The sequence below is a fragment of the Macrotis lagotis genome, chromosome X, assembly GCF_037893015.1.
Source record: "Macrotis lagotis isolate mMagLag1 chromosome X, bilby.v1.9.chrom.fasta, whole genome shotgun sequence".
Taxonomy (NCBI): Eukaryota; Metazoa; Chordata; class Mammalia; order Peramelemorphia; family Peramelidae; genus Macrotis; species Macrotis lagotis.
Window position 1 is genome coordinate 625,119,625 of NC_133666.1, and position 26,485 is coordinate 625,146,109.

Here is a 26,485-nt window from a genome sequence, read left to right on the forward strand (position 1 = left end):
AGGAAGACTAGATTATATTTATATGCTTATTTTACAAATTATTTTCTTACGTAATATAAAGAAGTAGGAGAACTCCCATTTTACATATGAGAAAATAGGTTCAAAGTGAAACCCTACTAGTCATACATCTAAATTAACAGTACAGTCCTGTCTAGAATTCACATCTATCAGTCCAGTATTCTTTATACTATATTACCTTTAAAGACTTCTCACCTACTTCTAATCTCAAACCCCCCAATGAATAGCTTCAGGTCACTCCTATGGCTAAAATCTTTATTTGACCCTGCCATTTTCTTAACATATTATCAATCTTTAATTTTCCTCTCAGTCATATTGTACAGAAAATCTATTTATAATGGCTGTCTTTACCTCCTCATTGTCCACTCACATTTCAACTCTTCAGAAGCTGGCTTCAACCCTGTAATTCAATTAATCTATAATTCCCAAATCAAAATGCTAAATCCAATAGGTTTCCTGGCCTTCTTGACCCCCTCTCTACAGCTTTTTACACTGCTAATTACCTCCTTACCAGATGCTCTCTCCTCACTTAAGTCTCAATGACAAGGTTCTATCTATATATTCTCTTGCTTACTTAAACTGACCAAAGTTGCTCAGGTTCCTTTGCAGCATTTTCCTATTTTATCCTTTTAAGTGATTATGACTCAAGGCTCTCTTTTGGGTCTTCTCTTCCCTCTCTATACTCTCTTCCCTTGGTAATCTTATCATTTCATATGGTCAATTATTAGCTCTATACAGATATCTAGCTCTTATCCTTCTCCTAAGTGATAGACCAAGATATTCCATAGTCACCTCAAACGAAACATTTTTCCTAATTTTTCTGTGTCAAAAGAACTAATGAACTTTTCATTTGCCTACATCTGCAACTTGGGAGTCATACTAAACCCTGCACTCTCCCTCACCATCCATTATCTAAGTTTTCAAATCTTACTATTTCTACAACATCACTCAGCCTTCCTCAGCCCACCCAAATCAAATAACTTTCACTCTCATCTAGCCTGTTGCAAAAATTTCCTAACTGGTATTCCTGTCTCCAGTTTCAATCTCCTGCAATCTATTATGTACATGGCTGTTGAACTGATACTCTAAAAATATATAAATGAGCATGTCATTCTTTTGCAAGAAACTTTAATGGTTCCCTATTGACTCTAAGATTATATAAAAACTCTATCTGGTATTTAAAGTCATTCTTAAGCTGGACCCACTATATCTTCCTGGGAAACTGTTCGTCCATCATTCTCAAAAAGAATCAGATTACACCTTACTTCATGTATTTGACACTCCAAAGTTTTTCCATAGGTATTATTCTGTCTCTCAAGTCTATGCCTTGACATAGGCTTGTCTACATGTATAGAATGCTCTCCCTCCTCATCTTTACATCTTGGAATTTCCTAACTCCCTTTATGACTAGCTCAAGTAAGCTTTTCCTGATTCTCCAATGCTTTCCACCTCCCATTCCCCTAAACTTATTTCTGTGTGTTCATGTAACATAGATATCTCACATACAGTTAGGTATCTACAATACAAATAGGTTATATCTGACCCACAGTTTTCTACTCCAGCTAGGTGATATAGTGGATAAAGTGATAAAGCAACGTTCTTGGGAATCAGGATGAGATTGGAATCCAGCCTCATGCACTTATTAGCTTGGACAAATCACTTAACCCTGATTGTCTTGCATCCAGGGCCATCATCAGTCCTGATTCATATATGACCACTGGACCCAGGTGGCTACAGAGGAGAAAGTGAGACTGATTATCTAGCATAGCGCCCCCCCCATCCAATTCATGTGCTTGTCGTGGTATCACCTCCCTGATGTCATGGTCTTCTTTGAGAATGAAGGACAAGGGGCTGCTAGGTGGCACAGTGGATAGAGCACCAGCCCTGGAGTCAGGAGTACCTGAGTTCAAATCCAGCCTCAGACACTTAATAATGACCTAGCTGTGTGGCCTTGGGCAAGTCACTTAACCCCATTTGCCTTGCAAAAAAACTTAAAAAAAAATAATAGAGAATGAAGGACAAAACATTCCTACTCCAGTATAATGTCAGCTCAAGGGAAAGAACTGCTTCATTCACGGATTTGCAATCCCAGATAGTAGATACTACACAAATACTTGCTGAGTTGAATTAACAGAACCAACAGCAAAATTTAAAAGCTATGCCTAGGTGGAGTAGTGGATAAAGCACCAGCCCTGGAGTCAGGAGTACCTGGGTTCAAATCCGGTCTCACTTAATAATTACTTAGCTGTGTGGCCTTGGGCAAGCTACTTAACCCCGTTTGCCTTGCAAAAACCTAAAAAAAAAAAAGCTATGCCTTGATAATGTGGGTATTTCTTACCCCTCCCTCAGTCAAAGAATATTATACTTCCAACATGAAGTATTATCTTAGTTTCAAAACCCTACCCAAGGAAGAGAGGATCTTAAGAAGCTGCCAATTTGGGGGGTAGGTAATTCCAAGTAGAACCATATATCTCATGGTCCCAAAAGGGCCATGCATACAAAACAGAAAGCTGTAATTGGTAAACTTCAAAATTCTTCAAGTTACCTTTTCATCAAGATCTTCTTCCTTCTCTATATTCATTTCTTGCTTTATTTCTCCAGTTGCCCCTTCTGACTTCCGTTTACTGGATCTGTCATTCAAAATGCAACAATTTGAAAAGGAGGCCAACTTTTCATATCTTCATTAATATGATACTGCTCCCATAACTCAAGAGAACAGCAACTACAGATTTTACACTTACCTTGTGTACAAAAAGGTCCACATAATTTTATGTCACAGTTAAAATCCCAATCTGTTTGCACGTAATCTTATAAATTGTCACTATCTTCATCCCCAAAAAATGATTTTATAAAGGTGTTTTTAACAGCACTATTTTTCCACTCACATAATGAGATCTCCAAAAGATATTAACAAACTCATAGGTAACATTTAAATATGGTCTTCAGAAATAGATTTTCAATTTGCTATGTAGATTATTGACCAGGGAAAGGCCCCCTACAAAGGGAGAACTGGGTGCCTCATAGGTTACCAAAATAAATGAAATCCTCCAAATCCCTTCCACCAATAGTCTAACCAAAAGAATATTTAAATCACTATTAGTAAAGAAAAGTTGCCTAATTAAGGCACAGGCCATACTGACCCTTTTGAAAACAGAGATACAATAGTAGGTTGCTTGCCAGAGCTTCTCGTAACCCTTGAGCTAGCTGAAGATTCTGTTTAAAAAGAAAAAGAAACTCAAGGTAAACCCTCATTATATAAATGAAAACAGCACCTGGTCATAAGTACAATTTTAAAAAACCTAAAGGACAGAAGTTTAGTACTTCATCAACATGATCAAACCATAAGAGAAAAGAGAATGGAATGAACAACATTCCATGAGATATAGGAGACATCCTATTTTTCATCCATTCAGTTAACCATACCTAGCCTATGATTCCTATAGAAGGAAATATCATAATACAACTCATTGGTCTATTTTATGTTCTAAACTGGGATGAAATTGCATAACATTATCTAACACTTTAGCAATAAAACTTAAGTGAAAAGTTGTAGGCAGACAGTGACAAAGATGGCATTTGGGAGTTTAAGAGAACAAGCAGTAGGTTCAGAAATACATAGATTTAAAGGTTTTGAACCTATTTCTTTTATTCTCTGTGGTCTAATTAACTCATACTCAGTTATGAGTAAATTTGTGTTTACTATTTTTATTCAAGAAGTCTTGAGTGTTCTATCCTAAGATCTGTTTTATACTCAACTGGAGCGAAAAGGATCCAAAGATAGCACTACCCATGGGCACACTCTCACATTTGGTTAGAAACTAGAGAGTCCCTCTGCTTCAACACCAATGTAACATTAAAAATTGCTATAAGTAGCATATATATGCCAAAGTTTAAATGTGATTACTTTTAGCCTCGCCATCTGATTTACTTCTTCTAGGTTTTCTGGTTTTCGACAGAGATGTTGATGATCCAGTTGCTTCCTCCATCTCTACTGCACTATCTTCTTCAATACTTTTCTCAAGATCGTCGTCACTGGTGTAAGTACCGTTTTCTAAACAACCATTCACTTTTGGACTGAGAGTATGGTCTCCGTTCTCCAAAGATTCTTTATTTAACAGGAATTTTACTTTTGCCAAGTATCCCTCCTAGAGCAGGACAGAAACAATTTAAAAATAATTAGTATGTGAAAGCCTATAATAAAGCCCAGGTACTTTCCATTTTCTCTATCACCTTATTTAATAATATAAAGAAATATCAAGCAAAGGATTGTGGAAAAGATTCATTTCATCTCCCTGCTTCCTTCACAAGTACCCAAATACATAAGGGAAGGAAACAGGAATATTAAAAGTGGAACACTAAGACTTACTTCAGAAAGCTCTTCTTTGTGCAATTTGATCTCCAAATCAAATAACTGATGCTGTACCTCTGCTTGCAGAAATTCATGCAGTAGACTTAATTTTTTCTTAATAAACTCCTGGAGAAAAGAGTGATGATTTAGAGATTCAAGAACTTTCCAGGCAGTTGAATTGCAAAAATGTAGATGAATGACACTGGTAGCACACACAATTTAAACAAACAAGGCACTCAATAGCAAAGGAAAAAAATAAAGACCCACAAGAAAGAATCATTCTAAGACATATTTCAGTGTGATCACTAACCACACCTATTATGAAAAGGACCTTAGGACATAGCCTCTCATTTGAATTATAGGGGAGCAAAAAAGATCAAGGATATAGAAGATGAAAATCCCATTTCTATGAATGAAGTCAAGTTAAATGGTTTCATTTCCTTTTTTTCCTTCACCTTCCTTTCTTTTAAAGAAATCTTAAGATATCAGTTAATTGCAGCTTTTGAAATTGTTTAAGATAGCAATTTTCAATTCAACTATTCTAAATGAGGATTAGTTGAATACATGTTAGTTTTAATAGCAGCATAGGTTCTGGTAAGATATTTGGAAATCTATTCTTTTTGAAATATGTCTTCTTCTAGGATTAGGCTTTGATGATGACAAGGATATCCAGATCAGATTTCCCTGGATGGAAATTCCTTCCACCAATGCAAAGTGACAACCTTCTGAAACATTTTATCTTAGATAGTTGGAGCAATTATACAGCTACTATATATTAGAGGTAGAACTTGAACTCATCACTTTCTTACACCAAAGTCAGCCCTCTATCCACTAAAACCACATTATTTTAACAATATTTTAACAAAAAAAAAAATTCAAGGGGCAGCTAGGTGGCACAGTGGATAGAATACAGACCCTGGAGTCAGGAGTAGCTGAGTTCAAATCCAGCCTCAGATACTTAATAATTACCTAACTGTGTGACCTTGGGCAGGTCCCTTAACCCCATTGCCTTGCAAAAAAAAAATTCAAAATGATATTTCTCAATAAAAACTATCTTGGATATTGACAAGTAAACAGTACAATATAAAAAAGAAACAAATCATTTAAGAAAGAATTACCTTTTCTGTAAGAATATCCTCATCTTTTTCTAAATCTTTAAGCCTGAAAGAAGAAAACATAGTTATTATAGTACAAATTTTCCTATAGTTAAAACACAGATATACCTCCTAAAACCCATTCAAAGTAATAGAAATACATGTTTCTTAACCTTATACCTGGGCCAGGGATGGTAGATAATGTCAAGTTCTTAAGTCTCAAAAATGGATGCAATCAAAACACAACTACCAGAGCATTCCACAATATCACCAACATAGCTAGTTAGGTCAATGCATTCTTTAAAAGTCAAACTGTGTCCAGGGAATACTTTATCAGTTGATATAAATGAAATCTAGAAGACTCTCCTTTGCTGATTTATCATCCATCCCATCCTCTAACTGTGGGTATTCTCAAGGCTTTTTCCTGGACCTTCTCTATTTTTTTTCTTCACAATTTCACTAGCTCCCATAGGTTTAATTATCATTTTCGTGAAATAATTCTCAGATCTGTAATCAAGTGGGGTCTCTCAAGTTCCAGTCCCACATTGCCAACTGCTTATTGGACACTTTAAACTATATTATATTCCCTAGATTATCTTAAACTCAACATGTTTAAAACAAGAATTTATGCAGAGTGAAGTGATAAGAATCAGAACAATTTATACAATGACCTTGTTGTCATTCAGTCATATCTGTCTGTGACCATATTTGGGTCATAGTTTGCTATTTCATTCTCCAGTTCATTTTACAGATGAGGAAACAAAGGTGTCCAGGTTTAAGTGACTTGCTCAAGTTCACACAGGTAGTAAGTATCTAAGGTCAAATTTCAACTCAAGTCTTCCTGACTCCCAAGACCTGGTGTTCTATCCACTTCAACACCTAGTTGCCCCATAGAATGAATACCATGCTATAAAAGAAAATAACCATGAGATTTAAGAACCATGATTGATGCAATGGCCAATCAAGATTCTAAAAAGATTGGTGACAAATCACACTTCCTACCTCTTCGAAGAGAAGTAATGGATTAGAAGTACAGAAGGAGGCACATACTTTTCAGCCACTGTCAAAAAATCATTTTGACTCTAATTGTTACAAGGGAGGGATTTTGGTGGGGAGTTGAGGGAGAATTGTAGTGACAATAATAACAAAAAAGGGAAGAAAACCAAAAAAGAATGTCAATTAATAAAAAAAAAACCTAGGAGAGCAGAACAAAGGTCAGAACAGACAAAATTGCAACTACCATATTAAACCTGAAATAAACACTAAAAAAATACCCTCATGCTGTAGAGAACAGAGATTCATAGTTTCACATGCAGGTTTTTTTTCCATTTCTTTTTTATGTAGGGAAATGTTTGTTTTTGTTGATGTTTGCCAAGTTTATAATAACAAAAAAGAAAATTAAAGGCACACATTCTAAGTTTTTAAACTCCAAACTCTGGCACTTAAGTTCCATTTATTTAATGTAATTATATTGTCTTCTCCAACGAAAATAAAATTCCTTCAGAGTAGAGATTATTTCTTTTGTTTTTACTCGATGTGAATGGCTTCCTATCCCCCAAGGTGACCGGTGCTTAAAGTATTCTTATTGGAAGGATATGGCAAGGGTTGCTGGTTTAAGGAATTAGATACAAATCTTAAATTTCCAGAGACACCAATATTGAATTTGTTGGTCCTTTATGAATCACTTAAGAGTATAAAGAGTCAGGGCGGCTAGGTGGCGTAGTGGATAAAGCACCGGCCTTGGAGTCAGGAGTACCTGGGTTCAAATTCGATCTCAGACACTTAATTACCTAGCTGTGTGGCCTTGGGCAAGCCACTTAACCCCGTTTGCCTGGCAAAAACCTTAAAAAAAAAAAAGGGGGGGGGAGTTTTTCCAAAACTATGAGTTAATATTGAGGTTCCATGAGACAAATAAGGGATGGTGGGGGGGGGGAAGGAAAAAAAGATTCCCTTCCTCTCCCTTCAATCTCTTACAAAGTCATTTCAAAGCCATCTTTTCACTCTAAAGGGAAGCATATACTACACACAATCTCCTTTTTTTAGGGGAAGAGAGGAGTCAAATGGATAATTCAGAAGTTGGGAAGAACTGAAATTAAATGACTTCAGAAACCAACGACAAAAAAAAGGCAACATAACCCATTTCACCAGCTGTCTATCACTACTAGGAGAGTGAAATCCCTTCCCAGGCTCTATTTCACCTGTTTTGGCTAATTAAGGTGGAAGTTTTTACTTAATGGGCCAGCCACTATTGGGGGATGGGAATGGAAGGGAAGAGGAGACAGGTTTTCTATCTTAATTTATGAAGCTCTCAAAAATGCATCTACATTCACTTTTTAAAATTTCTCCTATATATTTCTTTTCTATCTCACGGTTTTCTTTTTCCCTTAATCCTAATTCCTCATATGAAAAATGACTAATCTGTAAACATGTTTAACACAAATGTATATGTACAATAGTCACCTGACTGCTGCTTAGGGAAGGGGGGGGTGGAAGGAAATTATATAACTTTAAAATTTGCATATGCATGTGCATGAATGTTGGAAAAATTTTCATAATATATAATTGGAAAAAGAAAAAATATCAATTGAGACAAAAAATGCATCTGTACTGCAGGCCAGATAACAGCAAAGATCCACCTGAAAAATATGAGTGCCTTAAAACTGATAAAAGATGGGAGACAAGCTACTGAAAAGAAAGTCACTACACAACCAAATGGCATCCCTAACCTCAATCTGGGTTTACTCGAAGTAAAGGACACATTACAGCATCAGTGTCTGCATATACAAGTTTACCATGACATTGGTTGGGTTTTATATGGCCATGAAATTATCAAGGAGCATGGAGGAGAGAAGAAAAATAGGGAGAAAATAGGCTTTCTCTATGTGAAGGAAAGCAACTGGATTTCAATGTCAATAGCAACAATCTTATCCTGCACAATTAGTGGGTCAGCAGCACTAGGCCCTGGCTCAGAATGGTTTTTACACATTACAAAAGTAAATCACAAAAGTAAATCAAAAGTATCTAAGGACCAAAAAATAATTTCAGTGATTAGGTCACTGTTCAACAGTGGGACTAAATATGTGAATATTCCACTGTTACAAAGTACTGATTATTGGACAATTGACAAGTTATTTATATTACTGAGACAATTAGGACAACTAGTTTATAATGATCTCCAACCACCTGCCATATTCCATCTTAAAAAAAACATCAAACATGGGAATTGATCTCATACAAATTTCTTCTCTCAATCACTAACCCTATGGAATTTGTTTAAGAAAAAGGAAGGCATTAGGATTGGTTCAAATGGGAAAAAATCATTACTTAAGAAGCTACTGGAGACATCTGGTTCTAAATTACTCAGGACAGGTTGATCGAAGCCTGTGCCCCTGGATACTAATTTGCAGATTAATAGAAATAACAATAGATTTGGAATCTAAAGACCTGGGTTTAAAATGAGTTCTGCTATTTCTATCTGTGTGATTTCTGGTGACATTCCCATACACACACCTTTTGGTCCCTTTAAAGGAAAAAAGAGGGAATGGACAGGATGACACCCCCCCCCCAAATAGTTCCTTCCCTATTATCTTACTGACAGAAAATAATCAATAAAATCAGTGGTAGTATGCAAACTGAAAAGATTCAAGGTTCGAGACCTACCACAGATTTAAATATAACTGCTCAAAACCCAGACTGCTGCCAGCTACAAATGCTATGTTCAAGACTGTAAGCAAGTGCACTGACACTGAAATAATGGACATGCAAAGAATGGCTAGCATGATACTCACATAGTTGTGGAACAGTGAGTTGAACTGAGATATTCACCAGAAAGAGTAAAGAAAAATGTCATTAAAACCAATTTAGGCAATAAATGTGGATTGCTGAAATTAAAAAATACTTTACCTTTGCCTATTTCATTTTATTTTTTAATAATATACTTTGAAAGGGTCAGAGGAAAAGCTTCAGTTAGCTTCCTTTTCCTGAACCTGTCTTTGATATGCCTAAAGTTAAAAGCTAGCCAGTGACAGAGAATACAATTAAAAAAAAAACCACTCTATAATAGTACTAGCAGATGCTCTTTTGAAATTAGGTTTCAAGACAACCCCAATCTGAGGAAAAACTGAAATTAGACATAGGTTTTGTAAAATGAGAGTAGCTGTCCTAAAGAAAAAGATCACTATCAAAACTAAGCAACAAAGAAAAAAATCAGCATTATATACTGGGCTTGTCAGTTTTATCCAAAGAAATAAGATATACAAATGCAACTACTCTCAACTTTAATAAGGTTACTAATACTGAATATTATACTGTTACAGGAAATGAGTTTTATATCAAATTGAATCAAAACATTAATTACTCTTCATCATAGCATAATAGCATTAAGCCATCCATCTTCCCTAGACACAAAATCCTATGCCTGTGGCTACTTTTTAAAGGAAGCTCCCTCTCTCATCTTGCCCCAGTCATGAAATGAACCAATACAAAATACAAATCTTTTCTTCCCACCTCCCAACCCCTGCTGTAATGTTGTAGAGGGATGTTTTATCAGGAACTCTGCCTTGTAAAGTCTAGTGGCCAGGTTGTGAGGCTTGGAACTTCTGCAACAAGGTTAAATGAGATGTATTTGTAAGAATAAAACTCATTTTATTGGTCTCTGCTTATCTTTGTCAAACTGGAAAGATATAGAAGCATGTTTTTAACGTTCAGATACTAAGTTGGATCTTAGTTTGATCCTTAGGTTTCCAGCCTAAGGCCTCCAGCATTCTGATACCTCTGTAGGTCATGCTCCCAAAACATCAAAGGGAAAATGAAGTGTTCTCATAGGCAATAGTCTTTGGAGTATATAAACAATAATCAAAATATTGCTTTAAGTAGCAATTACTTATGTGTAGTTTACAAATACTTAAATGTCTGAAATAAGTTGTTAGAAACTTAAATGCTATAAAATTCTTTAAACATTCAAAAGCTTAGAGGCAACAAAAGGCCTGAAAAGAAGAAAAATAAACTTTCCTGTAATTTTTGAAATGTCTTAAATGTATAGATACAACTTTTAAAAAATGTTTTTCAATCACGTCTGTCACTATTTAGAGGTCTTCTTGGCAAAGATACTGGGAGTGATCTGCCATTTCCTTCCCCAGCTCATTTTGTAGATGAAGAAAGTGAGGCAAATTGGTTTGAATGACTTGCCCAGTTAAGTAAATGTCTGAAGCCATATTTGAAACCCAGGTCTTCCTGATTCCAGGTCCAGCACTCTATCCACTGCACCTCCTAGCTGCCCCAAAATACATCTAGAAATTTTACTGGAGTCATTTTGGATTGCTTGGAGTTTATCTACTACAAATATGCAAGTGCTTTATTTTGTCATTTGTGATGGAAATCTGTCTTCTGCCAGCAAACACTAAGTCTGTATACTGGACAAGGCCTTGTACTAGAACAACTTCCCAGTTTTCTAACTAGAGAATATATGAACCTAATTAAACCATCAAGGTCATCTATTTGAATATCTGTGATTGTGGCGTAATACTGGAATCCCTCAAGGACCTACAGACTGTGAAAAGGGCTGTTTGCCCCTTTTCTAAATGGCTCCCAACATTCATGTTTTTTAAAATTCTCAGGTTAGTTTGTTTAAATAACTTCTGTGAGATCATCTGAGTACCTGCACACCTAGCAACTCCTCTGTCCTTCTAATTCCTAGGTTTGGAAGACAGATTATCAAATTGCTTTTAATTTTATACAAAGTTAAAAGTAAACAGATGGGGCGGCTAGGTGGTGTGGTGGATAAAGCACCGGCCTTGGAGTCAGGAGTACCTGTGTATGTTCAAATCCGGCCTCAGACACTTAATAATTACCTAGCTGTGTGGCCTTGGGCAAGTCACTTAACCCCATTTGCCTTGCAAAAACCTAAAGAAAAAAAAGTAAACAGGCCTGAGCCCCTGAAAAGGTATCATCCTACAAATGCATAAACTTTATTCTGTATGGATTTTTACATATACTTCTGTTTTCTCAGAAGCATTTTATACTTCCTACATGGTATTAATCTTTATTCTGAATAAGTGAAGCTCTAAGGTATCCCAGTTCCGGATGCCTGAAGTGCTAGTGTACATGATTTAAATATCTATATAAATTTTTATTTCACATTCTCTAAAAATTTAAGTTATTTTCATTTCAAATTAATCTATAAACATTCATTGTTTTGCCTAGCACAGGTACACTTTAATACTATTAATAAACCTTGCCCAAACAAGCTACTTAGTAAACATCTGCTGTACTTAACTGAATCAACAACTTTCCTGAATTTTAGTATTAATTTCTTTTGAAAAGTGCTAACTACAAATACAATTATGAGTACAATTATCATCATATACGATAGTTTAGTGTTCTCCAGAGGGCTCTTCCACTTGAATTTATATAGTAATGACTAAAAATTAAACTGAACTGGATATAATGACCACCGTGTTCTTCAAAAGCCATTTTTTGAGTCCCTACTCTCCACAGAATATTGGACAAGGGTTGGGTTTTGTATGGATAATTATAAAGATCCCAGGCCTGGGGGGAAGGAAGGCTGAGAAGAATTAAAAGTCAAATAATTAAGATGGTATAAAAGAATGCAAATGAAAAAATTTAAACACAAATAAGAGGCAGGAAGGACAGAGTAGTGCAGTCAGAAAAGGCCTGTGATCTAGTCCTGAGGCTGAGATTAGCTGTGACCCCTTTTCTTTCTAGAATTAGTACATGTTATTTATTTATTTTACAGGATTTGTCTGAGAAAAACATTTTCTAAACTAAAAAGCACCAAATAAATGAGAATTCTGGAGCTATCCTTAGTCCCACTTCATCACTGGAAGTCTTTAAGCAGAAGCAGGACAACTGTTTGTCAGAGATACTGAAAAACCTCACCAGTTCACACCTGGTAATGGTAAGATCAATGATCAATGTCAACTTCTCATCTCTGATATTTTAAGAGTAATGAAAAGTGCTGCTTCTGTTTTCTTATTAAGCCATGTTTTAATTCAGTCTGGCATCAGAGAAACTGAGCAATTTATGACTTTGAATGAATATATGTAAAGAATTTTCTAACAAGGCAATCCAAAAGTGAAATGATCATCAGAAGATAGTAATTAATTCCCTGTCAAATGCAGGTATTCCATCCAGAGCTTGAACTCATCAAAGACAGAGATGAGAAAGGAGGAGGCAGGTCATTAATAAGACTTCCCAAGGTCTATGATTCAAAGTGACTTGCCCATAGTTAACTAGATAAGTAACAGATACAGAACCAGAATCAGATCTCCCAATTTGCAATCCAAGTACTAACAAAACTAATATATTCTCATTATTGTATTTTGCATCCTGATCCTCAAGTTCTAAGACAAACTGTAAAAAAGCCCTCACTTAAAATTATTTAAGCTGAGAGCCCACTGACTTGTTTTAAAGTCTCTAAGCTCAATGCTTAAAATGCTTCTCAACATTTCTCAAAAATGCCAACTCTGAGTTCAACTAAGATTTGAAACTCAATTCAATATTGTTCAATGCCTTAGTGCAATCGGTATCAAAGTATAATTAAATAGGTTTTTCTGATCCTGAGAGCCGTCTCCCTCTTAAAATACTATTTAAAATAAAGATCAAGTAATCAGACACTTCATATTACACTTTGTAGATCTTACTAATCACAGCAATTCCTATAGGAGATAAGTATTTTCTCCTCTGTGAAATGGGAACAAGGGAGGGAATGATTTAGTTAGTTGCTGAAGGTCACAGGGTGAGTCACTGGAATGCCAGGATAAACTTGAAGTTCTCGGTTCCAACCACGAAAGAAGGCATGGTGGCAAAGGCATCTCAAAGACACCCACTACTTTTTAAAAACGATCTACACTGGGGGTGGGGTCACCAAAAGAAAAATTTCTGCCCAAGCAGACTAGGTAGCTGACCTCTGAGCTCGTCACCAAGAAATGCCTCTTTACAGTGACTTCATTCAACATCTTCACCTTGCTGGAGGAGGGAGCCAAGAAAAACTGCAAATTACCGCAATAAACCAAGTTAATCAAAGGCTCTCCTTCCACACTGAGGAGAATCCTAACGAATTAGTTAATGGGAACTGGAAGGGCACTGGAAAGCGGGCTCGACAGGCGCCCTGCTTCCTACCGCTACTCCACGAGACACAAATGCCCTCCCTGCCAGCCAATCAATTTGCTAAAATACTATTTCTAAATGCGCGACTCTGCCAGCCATCCGGGGAGGGACGGCCGCCGGCCCGAGGGGTCGTTCCAGGCGCTGGGCAAGTCCGTGCCCGGGGCAGCTGCGCCTGGCCACCGCGTGCCCCGAGGAGTGCCCAGGGCAGGCGCGGCGCCGAGCCCGGGGGCCTTCCCAGAGGGGCCGCTGCGGCCTCCCCAACGTCCCGGCCCGCCCGCGGGGGCCCCCCACTTCCTGTCACCGGCGGCGCCCCCCGATCCCCCCCGGCTCTGCGGGCTCCGGCTGACAGCGCCGCCCGGGGCCGGGGCCTCCGGCGGGGCCGCGGGGCTCCCGGGCCGGGGCCGGCCGCTCCCTCCCTCCTCACGCACCTCCGAGGCGCGACACGGCGTTTTGGCGCCAAACGTCCCGGGGAACGGGGCAGGCGGCGGCGGCGGCGGCAGCTGCGCCAGACGGGCCCTCGCGGACCCACGCCCCCGGCGGGAGCCGCGGCCGCGAGCCCCGCCAACGGCCAACCGCCGGCGCACGCGGGCCCCCGCCCCGACCCGGGGGCGGCCCGGCGCCGGCCCGGCCTGTCAAACCCGCGCGCGGCAGCCCGGCCCGGCCCGGCCCGGCGGCACTTACCGTCTGCGGACCTCCTCCGGCAGCGGGAGCTCGGGCGAGCCCGGCGCGGCCACCGGGGCCGGGCCGGTGCGGGCGGGCATCTCTGGTGTCCGGGCGCGGAGCAGGCAGCTGGGCCCGGGGGGCGGCGGGCAGCCGGCTCCGGCCACGGCGCTGGGGAGAGCGCGCGGACCGCCGGCTTTTCGCGCGGAAACCAGAACCGCCGAGAGGGGAGGGGGAAGGGGGAGCGGAGAGGGATATACCAATTAGGAGGGGGGCGGCCGGCCGGCGACGGGGCGGGGGCGCCGGAGCGACCATTCCGGGAAGGACTGTACCAAACGCAAACTCCCGGCGGGGGTGGGAGCCTCCCGCCGCTCCCCGCCCCACGCGACGCAGCAGGGGAGGGGGAGGGGGAGGGAGGTGGGTGTCAACGCCGGGTGCCCGAGAGGAAAGCGGGGCGGCCTGTACCATTGGCGCCGAAGAGGGAGGGGGAGGGAAAAAATGGACTGGCCCAACGTGCCTTTCGGGAGCTCGGGGGCAAGAAGGAGGGACGAGGGGGAGGGGCAGCCATTAGCCCCTGCTACCTGCGGGGAAGGGCAGAGCCTGAGGACCCAGGGCGCCCTCTAGAGGCGGGAGCTGGTCTGGCCGCGCTCAGGACCCCGGCTCGGATGCGGCGTGTGCGCCCACGGCTCCGGCCTGGGCCCGCCTGCCTGGCCCACCCCCGCCGCCAGGCCGGTGGGCTCGGCCCGACCCTCCATTCATTCCGGGGTGTCGCCCTTGACCGTGGTCAGGCTGGGCTCGCCGGTGCCAGCATCCCGGGATGTTGGGATGCTGGGCTAGAGATGGTCTCACTCAAACCCCTCATCTTACAAAGGAGATAACAGAGGCGACAAGGGCTCAACTCGTCCTTTTAGGGCGAATTGGCCTGTAGCTGTCAGTGAATGCGACCCATTAGTTCCTGTTGTCCATGTGATGCTGCTGGATGCCTAGGAATCAGCAGACCCCCCCCCAAATCTTATTGCCAGCTGGTTAGCTGACCCCTATCCTATTAAAGCTGTGGTTAGCAATCTTGAAATTAGTCAAGAGAGCAGTAATTGAGGAAGATATCTGGCCTATAAAAAAACAAATTGAAAAGCTAAGGTGCACCCCAAAATACAGGGTTGATCTGGGTCCCCTGGTCTTTTATTAATAGACTCAAGAATATTGCTGTTCAGGGGGTGGTTAGGTGGATAGAGTACCAGCCCTGGAGTCAGAACCAGAGTTCAAATCAGACACTTCATAATTACCTAGCTGTGTGGCCTTGGGCAAGTCACTTAACCCCATTGCCTTGCCAAAAAAAAAAGCTAAAAGAAATATTACTGTCCCCTATTTTCAGAAATTTTTTTATTTTTATTATTGTCACTGTGCCACCTAGCCGCCCCTCAGAAATTCTTTCAAAAGCTCTGGGCTTGAGTTTGAAGCCTTCCTTGCGATAATCAAACCCTCCTATTTCTTGCTCACTAAGGGAAAAGAAGGGAAACTTATCCAATGGTCTGGAGGTGAGTGAACTTTGGAAAGGTTGTCCCTGCCTAGCCAGAGTGGAAAAGAAGTACAGAACTAGAAAAGGCTTTAAACTAGCCCTAGAATTTTTCTCTTTGAACAATGCTTCCTGTTCCCAATTGCAGTCGCCTGCTGTGTTCCCAAGGGTAGAGGCAGAGTTCAGAAGCGGAACAGTCCAGAATCTGACTCTCAGCCAAACCAAGGTCAGACAAGAATAGGAAATGTATATTGCTGGTGACATAGTGGTCAGTCAGCCAGGAGACCAGTGGAGCTGAGTCACTGACAGTTCAGTGGGGTTAGTCACCCACACAGACTGGCACCGTGACTGAGCCACCTCTCCCAGGTAGAGGACAGCACATATAACCTAGCCCATAGTGAGAACACCTCCCCTTCTCAGTCCAGCTGAACCAAGGAAGAACTCAGACAAGCCAGACTTCAGAGTGTGCTGTCCCGGGCTTTGCCTGACCCTTTTCCCACACTTCTAATTCAATCAAATTGTAGAAATGAGTTTGGCACAAATTGATGTCCCAATACATTCTCCTTGAAATGCAACAGAAGCCAAGTGAAATACCCCCTCTTATTATCTGGGGCCCAGAGAAGGCTTGAGAGGGTGTGTGTGTTGGGGAGGGGTATGTGTATGTAAGGAAGGGGTGGGGGATAGGATTAGTTCTCTGTTCTATCCCCAAGCCATGACATGGGATGTGGTCCCAGGCTTTCCCCAGAACATTTTGTGTCCATGCTCAGCTCCCCACTTTTCTTATGGCCTGAGTTTATGGAAAGCACTCCTTCCTCTTGAAAACTGGAAGAAATAAGTTCTTCCATTTCTATAGGGTAATTCTGGATTAAAGAAAGCTGACTTAAAAGTTATTTTTATCACTGGGAGCTGGGTTAATGTTGCTGCCATTCCACAGAGGGGTAAAGTGAGGCACAAAAAAGAGGGGAACCAGAGAATGCAATGGCTGACTTTAAAATGTGGGTTTCCAAGCTCCAAGCTTCACATCCAAGTATCTCTTCAAAATTCCCCCTTCTGCCCCCCCCCCCCAGTCCTTGGGGTTGTGTCACTGGAGAAGCTGCTCCACAATGCCTCTGGTCAAAAGCTCAAGTTTCTAAACAAAGTTGTCTCATTTTTCCAGGCCTTAAGTGGAATTTGAGGCCCTTGATTAGTCTAGAAAGAGTGTGTGGCTGGGCCAAGAGGAGACTGTCTTTCTGAAACATGGCTCTTTTTGCGTCTACTAGTTTTCTAATTGTATCTGTGCTTGTAGAAAGCTGTCTCCTTTTTTTCTGTGCCTATATGGAGGTATGCTTGGTAATACACATGTTTTCTTTGGATTTGTGACCTTTCACATATCTAAGAGCATTCCTTATGTGTCTTTGGTTGTATATTGCTTTGTCTTAACAGAAAAATAAGGGTTCAGAACTTAGAGAATTATTCTTCTTCCCACCTTCATTCCAACCCTTATTCCATCTGCCCTGAGCTCTAGAGGAAATCCATGGCTCACCAAAAAGAGGCCTGGCTAGGTTCTAAAGAGGTGACTGGAGCTTCTCTGCACCTGGGTTGAAGTTGGCAGCCTTTACCTTCCTGTGGGGATGAGGAAATGGGGGAACACTGACTGTGGTCGTAGATGGGTAGAAAACCACTGCTCTTCTAGCTCCCCAAAATTCTGGCATGTGTTGATGACTGGAAAGCATACTAGGGGCTTGGATGTCTGGGTTCTCCTCAGCAGTCTTTGGCAGGAGGTGGTCCTTCCCCTGTGCTTCAGTTTCCCCAGAATACTGTCAGGCCTGAAGAGGGCAAAAAGCTTTGTCCTAGAAGAATGTCCTGCTAACAGGGGAGGGGGGAGGGTGAGGAAGGAATTTGTCTCTTCGGGGAGTGGCTCAGTATGTATCAAACCAGCCTCCTGAGAACATGGTGTTTCTGAATTTCTTGAGTGTCATTCAGCTCTCCTATCCTGCTGACGAAACTATGGAAAAATCTCTGGATAGCAATAAATGGTGGAAATCAATAAATCACTACATTTCAGTTTTCTTCGAGGAGGAGGAGTGGCTACCCTGAGTGAAAGGACAACCCTGTGGATAGGTCTGTCCCCAATCTTCTGTTCTTAGAAGCCACCCAAATCCTGTTTTGGAGTATGGGGAAAGAGTCTGGCAGGAGCTTGACCAGAGGAGGGTTTCTAGGGCAGCAGAGTCAACAAATCCACAAATAATCTAGAGAGACTTGAGAAGAAAGGCAGGCTGGGGTTGGAGGGGCCTCTTCAGTTTAGACATCTCCACCACCCCACCCCCTCCCCAACCAAGAACCCCTGAGTGTGTCTGTGTCTGTGTCTGTGTGTATGTCTGATTGTGTGTGTGTGTGTCTGTGTGTGTGTATGTCTGATTGTGTGTGTGTATGTGTGTGTGTGTGTGTGTCTGTGTGGCCAACTCCTCAAAGCCTGAAGGATAAAAGTCCACCCTTAGCAGCAGGACCCAAACAGAAGACAGTGCTCAAAGAGGCGACACTGAGAGAAGTCGAACTGAACCGTTTAATCAGCCCAAGGTCAGGGGCTGAGGGAAGGGAGAGGCATGTGAGATCTCCCAAGAAGGCAGACTTCTGGATCTTCTCTCAAGAAGGTAGACTTCTGGGTCTGTGGGGTCTGTGCCCCTCCTCTCTTTTTAAATCTTCATTGCAGTTGTCTTTGGCAAAAAAGTCTCCTCTCAGAGTCCAAAGAGGGCCCTTTGGCTCTATTAGTGGACAATAGGCAGCTTGTGATATCCCTACCCCACCCCACCCCCAATGGGAATGGCTTCCTAGCCATTCCACAAGAAGCTTTAGGACCGGAAGGAGAGAACTGTTCCCCCCTCCCTTGGGTTACTTCAACAAAGACCAGAGAAACAAAAATGTGGAACACTCCAACTACAGGTCACTGAGGAAAAACAAGGTGGGAGAGAGGGGAAATGGACACACACACACACACACACACACACACACACACATTTCTCTCTCTCTCTCTCTCACATAAATATATATTTTTCATTTGTACCGTTTTGATTCCCTTTCCTCCACAGGATTACAAGTTTTCTGTGGAGTTGGGTGGTGGGGAGGGACAACAACCCAAAGGCATCTATTTTTCCACTCCCTTTCAATATAACTTGAACTGGGTAATAGCAAGTCTCCTAGGATTAGAGGTCTCATGTGATCTAGGGGATGTGAAACCTTATGCAGTATGGCAAAGGATGGATAAGTGGGGAAGGAAGCTGGGAAGGGAGGACTGAGCTTGGGGTCCATGGTGAGAATAATATATAACCCTCACATAGTGAGAATATATAACCTCCACAAGAACTAACCCTAGCTTTTTTCACCCCTGATCTGGGATGTCAGGAGTACTCCCCTACTAACCAAACTGGTCTAACCAGTGAGGGGGGAGATGACAGGAGACCTACAGGGGAACCTGGCTCCTGAGGGGAGACCTTCAACAGACTGGCCTCCTCCCTGTTCCCCCAGTCCTCCAAATCAGGTCTTTGAGATCTCAGTTTCTTCTTACTTCATTCTCCACCCCACAACAGTGTACTTAGCCACAGAAGCCCAAGAATGGGGCCTGGCAGCCCTTCCCCTTCCCATCTTGTGATTTCCCAGCATGTGGTAGGGTGAAGAAGGGAAGGAGCTATAACCGTCAGCTGTCAAGATTTGGGGAAGCTGTGGACTTACACAGTTGGAAGAATAGAAAGGGAGAAGTCTCTAAACCCTTTAGAAACTGGAAGGGAAAAGTGGAAATTAAAGGCATTAGATAAGGGAAAGAATGAGTAAAGGGATAGTGGTGGAAAAGATGGGGTATCTACAAGGACAGTGCCCTTGTAGTGACCCCTCATACCTCTCTAATCTTACTTCAGACTCTTTGGGAAAGAATTCTATCTCATTTCTCATTCCCAATCTTCCAGAGATTGTGGGCTTTGACCAATTCCAAAGAGTCATTTACCCTTCAAGTTACCTATATGCCCTCTGGCATCTTCTTCTGACCTCCCAGTCAAACCTCATTCACACCACTGTGTTTCCCTCCATGAATGTAGGTGATGTGGGCATCTGGGTGCCACGCTCCAGGGAGCTTGAGCTTCGAAGGGGCAAGAGGCAGTGCCCTGGAGTCCCTCCGTGGCCCTGCCGGACTCTCGGCCCACAGCAGCACAGGGGCCGAAGCACCTCCTGCCTCAAATCCCGGCTTCGCCACGTATAGATGACAGGGTTGAGCAGTGAATTGAATGTGGCAAAGGCAAAGAAGTAGTGGGCTTTGTAGAGCACAGGGCAGGCCCGGACGGGGCAGGAGGTGTCCAGTAGGAGTATAATGAAGGCTGGAAGCCAGCAAAGGATGAAGATACCCAACACAATGGTCACTGTCTTCAGCAAGGCCAAGGTTTGTGGTCCAGCCAGCTCTGCATGGCTAGATCGTACCACACAATAGATACGTACATAGAGGGCAACTATAGCCAGTAAGATGGCAGTAAAGATAGTCACCACAAAGCGGATGTAGGACTTCGCATAGAGTGGCAATACTGTGGAGCAGGCATCCAGATGACCAAGGCAGTTCCAACCAAGGATGGGCAGACCCCCCAGGGCCAGAGAGATGACCCAGCAAGCCCCGATCAGCAGCAGCATCCGGCAACTCTTGTCGCTACCGTATACCTTCACTTTTGCAATAGCTACATGTCGCTCAATGGCAATAGCCAACAGGCTGAAGACTGAGGCAGACAGTGTGATGAAGGCTGTGCCCTCTCGGACAAACCAGAGCACAGGGGTCAGCTGCATTGTTCGGGAGCCAGACAGTAGGGTATTGGCAATGAAAGCTGCACCCGCCAGCAGATCAGAGGCTGCCAAGTTGCCCAGAAACAAGTACATGGCTGAATGAAACTTACTGTTCCGAGCAAAAGCAGTCAATACAAACAGGTTCTCTAGGATGATGGCACAGCAGAGCAGGACGATAAGAATTGAGGCTAGATGGCGAGATGACGTGTCTGGGGGTACAGGAGTCTCCTTGGTGAAGTTGTAGTGTTCAAACACCTTGTCTGGATTCAGGTAATCTTCAAAAGGGCTGCCCATGGCCAGCCCCCAGCTGGGGTGGGGTGTTGTCCCACACCCCACCCCCTACTCCCACCAAAAGCCAGATGGGACTCAGTAGCCACTCAAGGCCATGGGATTATGAGAGCTAGGGAAAAGAAAATACAAATCAGTGAGCAACTTGGGGTGGGGGAGGAATGGGGAGGAATGGGGAGGAACTGATTTCTACTCCCACCCAGAGTCATTAACAACATGTACTTAACCTTGGAGAATAGACCTGGCATTCCCCCCCCCCCACACACACACACACCCTGCAGCAGGAACAGTGGCCTATATCCCTGGACACTCTACCCATTGGCCCATCATCAGGGGCAGAGCCTCATGGTGCAAGCATAGTCTAAGAGATTCAGGTTGGCATCAAAAAGGATCAGGCAGAAATTTTCAGTGTTTGTCAAATGTACATCTTGTTCAGTTCCACTTCCCAACTTTTTATTCATCACCACTTCCCATCTGTTGCCTTTCCATCAAAATTGTTTCATCCCTGCCACGAAACCCATACCTGACTCCCCTTTCTCTTTTCCCTCAACACCAACAGACTCAATCTCAACTATGACCATTAATATCAATGAGTATAGTCTTTTGCTGCTTTTGTGTGCTCTAAGTATTATATCAGACATAAATTTCATTTCCTCACCCAAATTGTTTACCCTTAGATGTAGTCCTTTCTCTTTACCCTCCTCCCAAAGTGTCCAGATCTGGATTTTTGCATACTAGAAGGATGGCCCATGATGCTCCTTGGGCTATTGGGCTGATAGCACACTTTTTTACCTGATCATCTTTGTTACATGTTCACCATCATTTCCCAGTTGGGGTTTCAGTTCCATTAACTTTATATGCCCACAATGATAATGGTCCCAGTGATTACAGGTGGGCAAAAGGGATACCAGAGTCTAGCTGAACCCTAGAAATAGCTAACACATTTCTTTTCAGAGATTATTCTACCCCTCTCTTTGTTCTACTGGGTCCTCCAGACCAAGAGCTTGAGTTCATCCACGTCCACTCACCCCACCCCCAAACTTGAAGGAATCTGATGGTAAAGACTTTCCTCTGGCCTTAGAAGGGAACTTTGATCTAAGAAAAGGGACACACACACAGTTTGTCCAATCTTGTGCATTAGGGGGATGAGGATGAGGGGCTGAGTCAGGGAGGAGAGACAGCTTTTTCAAAAACAACCCTTTGTCATCAGCAGGATGGGGGCGGGGTGGGGGAGGGGGTGGAGGGTGAGCTCAGACAGGGTGTCCCAGGAGGACGCAGGCAGGAGGGGGGAGGACCTTGTGCTGAGATATATTCCAGATGTGTGAGGCCTCTGGATTGGGTGGAGCCCATGCTCCAGTCACATCCGGTCCAGGGAACTGATGAGGGAGAGAAGACTGGGGGGATGGGCAGCATGAGGGAGATCATGGGAAAAGGGGGAGACTAAAGAGAATGAGAAGTTGGGGGGGAGTGTCTAGCCTCAAAATGAGAAATTTCCAAACATAGCAAATGGGGACAATGCTCACAGGAGGAAGGAGAGATGCATGTTGGGGATGGGATAGCCAAACTCTTGGAGAAGCAGATATTATGAGTCTCCTGGCCCAACACAAAACAAGAAGGGGCCTCTTCTAGGTTGCTTAGAGCAAGGGGAGAGGGGCGGGGAAAGAGAGTCTCTCTACAGAGAAAGCTCCCCAGTTCATCCAGTTTCATGCTCCCAGTCAGACCAGCCTCTCCCATATGGGAGTATAACCCTAACCCGCCCTTCTCCCCACCCCCACCCACTCAACACCTCACATTTCAGAAGGTTCTACTCTATAACCCAGGGGCCTCCCCTTATGGGATAGGGCATCAGATCAAGGTAGTAAGGAAACAACTCCCCCAAACTCCATCATAACAAGAAATAGGAGTTGGTGCCTTCCCATAGTCAGTCTGGCTGTGCTAGTTCCTAAAACTGCAGCAGTGATCCTGAGCGCTAATACCTACCTCTGGATCTTCACCTTGTGTGGGTCCCTATACCTTCACACTAGTGCTGCTTTCTGAGTCTTCCCGGGAACCCCTTGAACTGAGACTCCCCCAGCCTTTTCAACCTCAGGGACAAACCATGACCAAGTCTGAGGGTCTGGTCCTGCATGGTTGCTTTGGCTCTTGGCCTAGTTCTCTACCGCCTGGGGTAGGGAGGGGGGGAAATCTGAGGCAGGAGAGAGGGCATCAGTCCTGGTTTGGAAACAGAGGAGGATTTGTCTGTCTCCCTCCCAGGACTGTAGCCCTGCCCAGCTTGGTTGACAGAGGCCCCTTGTTCCTGGGACTCAACCTTGGGCTCCATGACACTCTCTGCCAGATGGAGTTCAACCAGAGGCAACTCTTTCTTGGAGCCCAGACCCCTCAGCCCAGGACAGGACTTACATGCTTGGTCTCAAACTGTGGGAAAAGACTCATAAAGGAACCAGTTCATCTTTTGGGTTATTTCCAAATCAGAGAGAGACCTATTGCTTGACTATTTCCTTCTACAGACTCCTTATGGTGCCCTCAGAGTCCAGCAGGTGACAATGTCCCTTTGAATTCTGATTCTTTGGCTACATTAAGAAGGCAAACCGCAAACTCTGGATTTCCTTAGAGGAATGAATGCAATTACTGCCATGTCAAACCTGGGGCTGGATGGAAATTGAGACACTGACCAAAAGCACCAGAGTCCCATCAGGCCACCCTGAACCTTCCAGAACCGTAACTTCTCAGATCTGCTCCTTCCATAGACTCGTTAGCAACGAATACGAGTTCTGCCTCTTTGAACACCCACTCCCATTGGCTGTTTTTGCTATCTGCTGGATTATTGCTCTTTTTCCAGATGTAACAGACAGGTGGAACTGCTGAATCGAATAACACCCACAAGCTCTGTATCAGTCACAAAGTGAAGGGCGGTCCCTATGACTCCTTTCCAGGGCCCCAAGTCCAAAGATTGATTGACGATTGATTTCAGAAGGAAGGAAAAAAATCCTCATCAGTTAATGGGCCAGCAGATTCCTCCCCTTTCCTCCTCCCAGATACCAGGGCAGTTATCTGGTTCCTGCCCTGGCCACCTGCTGCCGGTTCCCACAGCCTCAGAGGCTGGTGTGGACCACTCTGGAAGTGAGTTCATCAGATCCAGGGTCTCCACAGGAGGCCTAAGGAGCAGAGGCGTCACAGCCGGGTAAACCGAGGCACTGGCTCTCCGGATCCCAGTCCTGGTGGAAAAGCATCCTGGAGACAGAGCTTCCCCTCCTCCTTCCCGGGCAGCCTCGGGGCTGGAGCTGAGACCCCGGGTGTGGAGGGGCAGGAGGGGCGGGAGATGCAGGCGCTCGTCCCGGTCCCAGGCCCCTCCGGCTCGGCCTCCAGCTCCGGAAATCTCCAGGCCCAGGGTGGAATGAGGGGTCAGCGCCGGAGCGCCAACGGCCCGGTCTGCGCTTGGGTGGCCCCGGGGGCCTCCCTCCTCCCCCCCGGCCCGAGGCAGCCCCGGGCGCGGAGGCCTGCCGTCCTCACGGCCAAGCCCGGGGGCCCGCAGCACCTGCCGCCGGGCATCTCCCCGGGATGCTGCGCCGCGTCGGGGCACCGGGGGCCTCCCGGGCTCCCAGGCTGCGCGTCCCTGCGGCAGCCTGCCCCCTGCCCGGCCCCTGGGGTCTCCCCGCCCCCCTCCGCCGGGAGCATCTGGCGGCCCCGCCCCCACGGCGCCTCCCCGCGCCCCTGGAATGCCGGGCATCCGCGCCGGGCATCCGCGCCGGCCTGGGCTCCCCGGCGGACTCCGGGGCTCGGGGTGGGGAGGGGGCCGGGGAGGAGAAGGAAAAGGAAGGAGGGGGCGGGAGCGGGAGGAGGAGGAGGAGGAGGGGAAGTGGCGCGGCCCGGAGGCCCCGGGACGCGGGAGGGGGCGGGCGCTGCCAAGGGCCGACGGGACCCGCGCGTGGGCCCCGCACCCGGCACGTCTGCGGGCCCGAGGGAAAGTCCCCGCCGCCCCGCCGCGGTGAGTCAGGCCGGGGCCGAGGCCGGGGCCCGCGCGGGGGAGTGGGGCCGGCACCCGGCGTGGCGCCCGGGGCGACGCGCACGCTCCCTCCCGGGCTGCGTTCCGGGACCGGGGGAAACTGAGGCAGCGGGCGGGGCCCTGCCGCCGGGGGAGGCCGGCCCGAGCCCCCCGCCCCCGAGCCCCGGGCCCGGCCCGGCGGGGAGGGGGCGCGGCGGAGCGCGGCCCTCGGTGGCACGCGGGGAAGTCCTGGAAGCCACAGGGGGAAAGCCCCCTCGCGGGCCGCGCGGCGGAGGCCCGGCTGCAGGCGGGGGCCCTGCGCCTGCACGCGCTCCCCGGCCCCGGCCCGGGGCCCCGCGGGGCGGCAGCCGGGGGTCGCCGGGGGCGCGCCCCTGCCTCCCGCCCCTCTCCCGGCGACCATGCCCCGCGCGCTCACCTGGCTCCTCCCGGCCGCGCCCCGCCTGCGCCTCCGGAGCCGCCGAGCGGGGCCCCCGGGGCCGGGCCGGGCCGGGGCCGGGCCCCACGCCGCCTGGCCCGGCTGCCGCTCCCCTCCCTGCGCTCCCCCGGCCGCCGCGGCGGGAGCTGCTGCTCGGGCAGCCGGGCCGGCGCTGCCTGGGCGCGGGGCGGGGAGAGCCGCCGCCTCTGCGGCCCGCTCGCTCCTCCCCGGCCCTCCCCCTCGCCTTTCCGGACGCGGCCCCGGCGAGCCAATGTCTTCCAGATGTGGCGGAGCCCCGCGCCCGGAGCGGCGGGAGGGGCCGTACCTGAGCGGCCGCCGCAGCTGTCTTCACTGCTCACCCCCTTTCTGTGGCAGCCGGGGCAGTCTGCGGGCAACCAGGGGGGCAGACGGGGAGAACCACGACTTCCTCGTGGCCTGGCCTCGGGGGTCCCTCCCAAGGCAGTGCGTCCCTTGTCCCTCGCCCACCGAGGGCTCTAACCTGGCGCAGTCCCCTCCCCCTCGTCCCCTCCCCCGCCCCAGGTGCTCGCTTAAGTGGACATTCCTTCAGCTCCGGGAACGGGACGGGGCCGTGACTCCGCTGACCCACCGGGCTGCACCGCCTCCTGAATTCCTCCTCCTCCCGCCTGACCTCCCAGAGTCCCTCATCTCCCTGGCCTGGGATCCCCTACCCTGAGGCTCCGCAGAGATGAGATCCAGCTTCTCCCAGCAGCCCGCACTCATCAAATCTTGCTCCCTGGCGTCTTTCAAAAATAAACTGTACCCTTGGCCAGTTTCGCTTTTAGGTCTTTTTCCTAGGGAGCAGCTCCAGATGAACTGGGAAGTGGAGGGTCAAGAAGCACATTGACATCTGATTTCAAAGGGTATACGGGCCACTATAAAAGTGGAGGAGAGACTTAGGGGAGTACACAGAGGGAGGCGGAGTTTAGCAGAAGGGACCCAGACTTCGCTATACAGAGTAGGTCCTTGTTCTGGAATGGATCTCCGCCCCCCCCCCCCCCAAACTTACTCATGTTCATCTCCTCTGAGCTTAATCGGGCTGGCACAATTAAACCACCACTTGAAGCTCTATTTACTCCACATTTTTTTCAGTCTTAATTACTTACATTTTTATTGGGGTTTTATATCAAACCTTTTTTTTGAATTTAAATATTTTGTATATTTGTTTTTTCAACTACAGGCAACAGCAGTTTTTACCAATCTTTTTTTT

General features: G+C 45.8%; 2 protein-coding genes across 5 annotated transcripts in view; both read right to left on the reverse strand.

The window, feature by feature from the left end:
* The window catches only part of LOC141500272 (DNA (cytosine-5)-methyltransferase 1), a 55,181-nt gene extending 40,748 nt beyond the window's left edge, over nt 1–14,433 (reverse strand). The window contains exons 1-6 of one of the 3 annotated variants that reach the window (XM_074203341.1): nt 14,269–14,433; nt 5,485–5,527; nt 4,385–4,492; nt 3,923–4,163; nt 3,159–3,231; nt 2,564–2,648 (exon numbers count right to left, since the gene is read on the reverse strand). In XM_074203341.1, the coding sequence (XP_074059442.1) occupies nt 2,564–2,648; nt 3,159–3,231; nt 3,923–4,163; nt 4,385–4,492; nt 5,485–5,527; nt 14,269–14,348 (630 nt within the window). In that variant the 5' untranslated portion in view covers nt 14,349–14,433. Of the gene's footprint in view, nt 1–2,563; nt 2,649–3,158; nt 3,232–3,922; nt 4,164–4,384; nt 4,493–5,484; nt 5,528–14,015; nt 14,133–14,268 lie in introns of those variants that run through there. The other 2 variants (XM_074203342.1, XM_074203343.1) reach the window with 2 other exon arrangements.
* Nucleotides 14,434–15,002: 569 nt separating this feature from the next.
* Nucleotides 15,003–26,145, reverse strand: S1PR2 (sphingosine-1-phosphate receptor 2). 2 transcript variants are annotated; one of them, XM_074203344.1, is made up of 2 exons: nt 25,947–26,145; nt 15,003–20,951 (listed from the first exon to the last, which is right to left on the reverse strand). In XM_074203344.1, the coding sequence occupies exon 2, from the start codon at nt 20,843–20,845 to the stop codon at nt 19,793–19,795; it is 1,053 nt and encodes a 350-aa protein (XP_074059445.1). In that variant the 5' UTR covers nt 20,846–20,951; nt 25,947–26,145; the 3' UTR covers nt 15,003–19,792. The 2 variants fall into 2 exon arrangements, with proteins under 2 accessions (XP_074059445.1, XP_074059446.1); XM_074203345.1 differs by lacking the exon at nt 25,947–26,145 and adding an exon at nt 25,258–25,345.
* Nucleotides 26,146–26,485: the final 340 nt, after the last annotated feature.